This window comes from Myotis brandtii, unplaced genomic scaffold (genome assembly GCF_000412655.1).
Source record: "Myotis brandtii unplaced genomic scaffold, ASM41265v1 scaffold569, whole genome shotgun sequence".
Classification (NCBI taxonomy): domain Eukaryota; kingdom Metazoa; phylum Chordata; class Mammalia; order Chiroptera; family Vespertilionidae; genus Myotis; species Myotis brandtii.
In genome coordinates, this window is record NW_005370127.1 from 592,152 (window position 1) to 598,858 (window position 6,707).

Sequence of the window (6,707 nt, forward strand, 5' to 3'; positions counted from 1 at the left end):
GGTGGAGGGGAGCTATGGGGGGAAAAAAGAGGAACAACTGTAATAATCTGAACAATAAAGATTTAATTAAAAACAAAAAGAACATGCTTTATACAAAATAGACAAATTAAGTGTTGTTCATCAATGGGGGCTCAGTCATTCGGCCTGTGACTTTAGGCAAATCATGTAATTTAACCTCTCTCTAATTTCAGGGTTTTTTTCTGTTGTAAGAATTAATTAAGACAGTGTATTTTTTAATCAATTATGTTAATACTAGAGGTCCAATGTATGAAATTCGTGCAAGGGGCTTTTACCCCTGCCTGCCGCGGCTTCATCCAGAAGGTCGTCCAGAAGGACATCCGGTCTAATTAGTATATTATGCTTTTATTATTATAGATGACACACTAGGGAGACAATGCCATTTTGATGATATTGTTGCCCAAAATACATTTATCTCATTCCAATGAAAACACATCACACAAAATTAAGAGATATTCTACAATGTCTAACCACTTTTCCTCAAAAGTGTCAATGTTATGAAAGACAATGAAAGACAGAGGAAATTGTTAGACTGGAAGGGACAGAGAAGAAATAACTAAATTCAGTATGAGATTCCAGATAGGATCCTGGAACAGGAAAAGGACATTAGTATGAAGTGGGTAAAATACTGATAAGATCTAGATTTAATTAATAATGTTGTGACTAATGTTAATTTTGTTGTTTTTAATTTAAGAATACTTAAATAGCCCTAACTGGTTTGGCTCAGTGGATAGAGCATCGGCCTGCGGACCGAGAGGTCCTAGGTTCGATTCTGGTCAAGGGCATGTACCTTGGTTGTGGGCACATCCCCAGTAGGAGGTGTGCAGGAGGCAGCTGATCGGTGTTTCTCTCTCATCGATGTTTCTAACTCTCTATCCCTCTCCCTTCCTCTCTGTAAAAAATCAATAAAATATATTTAAAAAAAGAATACTTAAATAACTTCTGCTTCTAAATATTGATTTTCTCAAATACTTCCAGCATGTAAATGTATAATAATACCAGTGCATGCACTGATTTCTAAAACTGAAGAAAATAGCACTAGCATAGTGAACTCTTCAACTTTGAAAAGTCCTCCTAGTTCTGACTGAATTAGAAGAGGAACCTTCTTTAGTAAACCTCAGCACCTTATTCCACATCTGGATCACGGCCTCCTATTTTGCTTTATGTGATGGCAATAAAAAACAAAAGAAAACAAAACTTTCCTTTTTCCCTACTAACAACTTCTCATTGTTATCAGGAATATAGAGCTAGGTACATAAGTGCTCAAAGAAGACTTGATGAATTGGTTTGGTTTTGTTCCTCTTGCATGCATCCTTATTTTGTCACATTCTTCTCAATATACTTAGGGAAGAAAGGAGAGGTGAGAAAGCACCAAGAAACATAGGCAGATGAGAAAGAAAAGGTTAATTTCTTTTTCCCTGCAGGGCTCTAGCTTATGCAGGTAATAGAGTTATTCAAAACCAAGTTAGGAACCTTGTATGTCCCCCCAAATTATAGGGCTCACGCATTGCCTAAAACTAGGCTGAAGTAAGGTGCTGCTGGAGGCACACACACCTACCTGTAAGGGTGATGTTGTCATCATCATCATCTATGATTTCTTCTTCAGCAACATCCAGGGAGCTCTCAGTAATCATGTCATTGGGCTCTTCCACACAAGCTAGACCCGCATAACTATTGAGAATATCAGCACCAGGAACATGCTCCACAATTACGGCAGGAAAAATAGCTGGATCACCAAGCTGGGAGAGGTGAGGGGAAAAAAGGATCAACAAAAATTTTCTTTTGTTAAATGTAACCAAAAATTATTTTACATTGAACATCAAGTTCGTTTTTACATCATCAACTAACTACTTGTACTTGACAATCCTTCTAGGCTGCTGTGAATATTAAGACCACATAAACTTTCATAATTAATCTTGAGTCTTGACAACCAAGTTTTCACAGGAAAAGTATACTTTTAAACCACATTAAATTTACCATATCATTAATGCATGGGAAGTTGCATACAAATGTCCGATGAAATAAAATCTCAACAAAAGTTTCTTTGACAGAAAAATATCTGTGAGTTTAAATAAATATTACACTGTCACTTGGCACACAGGCTGTGTTTAACAACCGCTTTTGACTCAAATGGGAAAATTAACTTTCATTTTCTTTCTAGTTATAAGATCTTAAAATTTTAGAACTGAAATGACTTTTGAAGTATAATCTAGTCCAAGTCACCTCATTTTACAGATGAGGAAGCTGACCCAGAGAGGATTTTGAAAAACTTTCTCAAAAATCAGTTAATTGTTTATGCAAAAATTCAATGTTAAATGTGAAAAAAGTTTTTTGAATGTATTGATATAATGTATACATGAATCGTAATGTAATAATGAGGGCTGTCTATAAAAGTATTACTTTTCAAATATAGTAAAAATGCTTTGACATTTATCAACTCTTTTTATATTGTCCGACCTGTCATTTTGTAATGGTATTATTCATTTGCCACAGTTTCATATTAACATTTTTCTGCAAATCATCATCCTTCAAACCACTGGTATTCAATAAACAACTTATTGATGCAAAAAAGAAAAATCAATTAATTAGTGACAAATCTCATTAAGTTACTATCTCCTTTTTAAAAATAATTTCAGGCTTAAAAAGGTTGTAAAAGAATTCCCCTTCAAACTTCATCCACATTCCTTAAATTTTAATCATGTCTATCTTTCTCTTTCTATATTATTATTTCTACATCTATATTTTTTATGATTTATTTGAAAGCAGTAGACATTTTGATCCTTTAACTCTAATTCAGAGTATGTTTCCTAAAAACATGAATATTATCTTATATAAAGATAGCACAATGATCAAAATCAGAGAAGTAATAGTGATATAATACTATTATTAAATCTACAGGCCTTATGCAAATTTCTGCAATTGTCTTATTAATGTCCTTGTCCTTTTTAAAAAATGAAAAAAAATTTTTTTTGGTTCAGGATCCAATCTAGGCTCATAGGTTTCATCATGTTTATGACAAGCCCCTTTTTTAAAAAAAAAAATCTTTGTATATATGTCCCCTTTTTTCCCTCACCGCCCTCTCTACCTCTAGCCCACCCCCACTATCCCACCCCAGGCCCTCATCACCCCACTGTCTGCGTCCATTGGTTAAGCATATATGCATACAAGGTATGACAACTCTTTTAATCTGGAAAAATTTCTATGCCTTTCATCTAGAGTAGTTGTTCAGTTTTTCTTTCTTTCATGCTCTTGAGACTTTTTAAAAAATGTTTTTATTGATTTCATAGAGGAAAGGAGAGGGAGAAAGAGATAGAAACATCAATGATGAAAGATAATCATAGATCAGCTGCCTCCTACTTGCCCCCTACTGGGGATAAAGTCCATAACCCTGGCATGTATTACTGACCTTGAATTGAACCATGACCTCCTGGTTCATAGGTCAATGTTCAACCACTGAGCCACGCCAGCCGGGTGCTTTCGAGACTTTAAAATGTCCCCCAATTTGGGTTTGTGAGATATTAACTCATGATTACATTCAATTTGCATTTTTGGCAAGAATGCCAAAGAAGTAATGTTGTGTCCTTTCTGACACATCATACCAGAAGGTTCAAACCAGCTATTTGTCCAATTACTAGTGATATTAACTTATCACTTCGTTAGCGTGATTGTGTCTACCAGGTTTATCCACTATGAAGTTATTATTTTCTCCTTTGTAATTAAGTATCTTAAGGGAAGATAGCTCAAGAATATGTATGTAACTATCCTGTTTCTTAAACATATCCCTATAAAGTATTATCTTCTTAAATGTAAGAAAAAGTTACTGTCCATAGATAATTTCAGGTACTTTATTTTCCTTGAGTAAGTCTACTATATTAAGAATGCTATTTATGGCTTCATTGTAACTAAGCAGCCTCAATTTTTAAAAATGTGTATGTTCGTAGCACTGTACACTGAGGTTAACTATTACTTCTATTGTAAAAGTTAATAGCCTAAATTTATTACATGATTAGTGTAGGTGCTAAACAGATATTATCGGTGCTTCCTTGAATGCTATGCTCTGAAATTTATAGGTAATAACCCTAAAATATATTAGGATAATTTTATTTCAAAATGTTTCTTCCTATTTCAGAAAAGAGGAAGTTAGAAGTAAACTGGCTCTCAAAATCGTAAGTTTTAAACAGAAAGTAGCTCAAAGATTACACTGTCTCTCTCTCTCTCTCTCTCTCTCCACACACACACACACACACACACACACACACACACACACACACACACAGTAAAGTATCACATAAAGTGCCCAAAGCATAGTTGATTCTGGCCTTCCCTTTCTCTTTTTTGAGAGTCGAATACTGAACATGCAATACAACCTAGTACGAACAGCATGTGATTGTTAACACACTTCTCTCCTTAAGAGTTCAAGTTAAGCGCCTAGTATTCTAACAAAGCTGAGCCTAGAATTGAGTTAATTTTTACATGACTTCAATTTATACTGAAAAACCCTATGTACTAGGTAGGAATAGGGCTTACCATTTCCATCTATTGGCAGATGAGAAATTAGGTTAAGAAATTTACCTAGGATCACCCACTAAGTCAGACATACAAAGATGCAATTCACAGGAGCAGTCCTCACCTAAATGAAACCAAAGTATTCCTCCTTACCCAACTCTCGTTGGCCCCTGAAATTTGGGTTAAGTGTTAAGAGTGTGGCTATTACAAGGCATATCTCCAAAATTTTATCCAAATCTACATAGTTTCAAATAACTACAGATATCTGCTACTACGTTCTTCCTGGTCCTACTCCACTAACTATAAGTGAATTGAAGGAATTGATTATCCTCCCGAATTAATAGGTCTCAGGAGCCCCTTGTCACATACCATTATACTCAAAGCCACTTCTCTTCCACTATTAGTGTCCCTCCCCAGAGGAAACCACTGTTACCAGTTTTTGTTCCATCACAGAGACAGTCTATAGTCAACCATATACTAATTTGCTTTAAATAATCATTTTTCTTTCAGTTTAAATATTTTAATAATTCAAAGCTATTTAAAGAAAAATGTCAAACACACAAAAGTAGAGAGAAAAAAATAGTTTCCTTTGAAACAAAAGCTTAATTAAAACTGAGTGCAGCCCTAGCTGTTTGACTCAGTGGATAGAGCGTTGGCCTGTGGACTCAAGGGTCCTGGGTTCAATTCCGGTCAAGGGCACATGCAGAGGTTGCAGGCTCAGTCCCCAGTGGGGGGCATGCAGGAGGCAGCCGATCAATGGTTCTCTCTCACCATTGATGTTTCTATCTCTCTCTCCCTCTCTAAAATCAATAAAAATATATTTAAAAAAACACAAAACAAAACAAAAAACTGAGTCTGGCCCTAGCAGGTTTGGCTCAGTGGTCAGAGCATCAGCCCTAGGACTGAAGGGTCATGGGTTCGATTCTTTTCAAGGGCATGTACCTGAGCTGCAGGCTCAATCCCCAGCCCTGGTTGAGGTGTGTGCAGGAGGCAACCAATTGAGTGTCTGTCTCTTCCCTTTCCTTCCACTCTAAAAATCAATGGAAAGCCTGGCCACTGTGGCTCAGTGGTTGAGCAGTGACCCATGCATGAGTCAAGAGGTTACCAGTTTGATTCTGAGTCAGGGCACAAGCCTGGGTTGTGGGCTTGATCCCCAGTAGGGGTTGTGCTGGAGGCAGCTGATCAACTGATGATTCTCTCTCATCATTGATGTTTCTATCTCTCTTTCCCTCTCCCTTCCTTTCTCTCTAAAAATCAATAGACATATTTTTTTTAAAAATAAGTAAATAAACATAAAAATCAATGGAAAGAATATCCTTGGGTGAGGATTAACAACAACAACAAAAAGAATGAGTCCACAAGGCCCAGCTGGTGTAGATCAGTGGTCACGGTTTAATTCCCAATTGGGGCACATGACCGGGTTGCAGGCTCAATTCCCAGTAGGGGCATGCAGGGGGCACTCCATTGATGCTTCTATCTCTCTCTTCCTCTCGCTTCCTCTCTAAAATCAATAAAAACATATATGTTTTTTTAAAAAAATGAAAAGGTCACATGGTTCTATGATTTAGAAGGTAGCAATATGTGAAAAACAAAGATTGTGAATCAGGAGGCCTAGGGCCTTTTCTCTAATCCTACTGTCATGACCTTATTTCCTCACTTTACGTGAAAGAAGAGCGCTAGCTGGTCTTGGAAAGGCATGTCCCAGGTTTTCTTTCGTTAAGATGTAAAGGTTTAGATCCTAAGTTTACGATTAGGTTTCTAACATTACAATAGAAGAGATTATTTTGTCTCTGGACAAAATGGAGAGGTGGAAGGAGTAGCATGTACCCTGGATATATACCTGCCTTTGCTATTGCTACTAGCTAACATTTATTAGCACTTAATATATGCCAGGGATTCTGCTTGTTGCTTTACATGGATTACCACCTTGTTTAACCATCACAAATTCCTATGAGGGAGATACATTGGATCATCTATTTTATACATGGGAAATAATTTACCACAAGTCATATAGCTAGTAAGTGGTAGAATCTTAACTTAAACTGACTCCAGGATCCATTTTCTTTACCTGTACATTATTATAGTCGGCCTTAAACACAGTGAATTTTATATATATACTAGAGGCCCAGTGCACAAAAATTTGTGCACTGGGGGGGGGGGGGGGGGGGTCCCCCCAGCCCGGC

General features: G+C 36.7%; 1 protein-coding gene across 9 annotated transcripts in view; it reads right to left on the bottom strand.

Moving 5' to 3' along the window:
- Nucleotides 1-6,707, bottom strand: part of ELF1 (E74-like factor 1 (ets domain transcription factor)) — a 131,424-nt gene that overhangs the window by 34,629 nt on the left and 90,088 nt on the right. For all 9 annotated transcript variants that reach the window (XM_014549730.1, XM_014549732.1, XM_014549728.1 and 6 more), the window contains one exon: nt 1,577-1,757. In XM_014549730.1, coding sequence (XP_014405216.1) covers nt 1,577-1,757 — 181 coding nt within the window. The remainder of the gene's footprint in view (nt 1-1,576; nt 1,758-6,707) is intronic.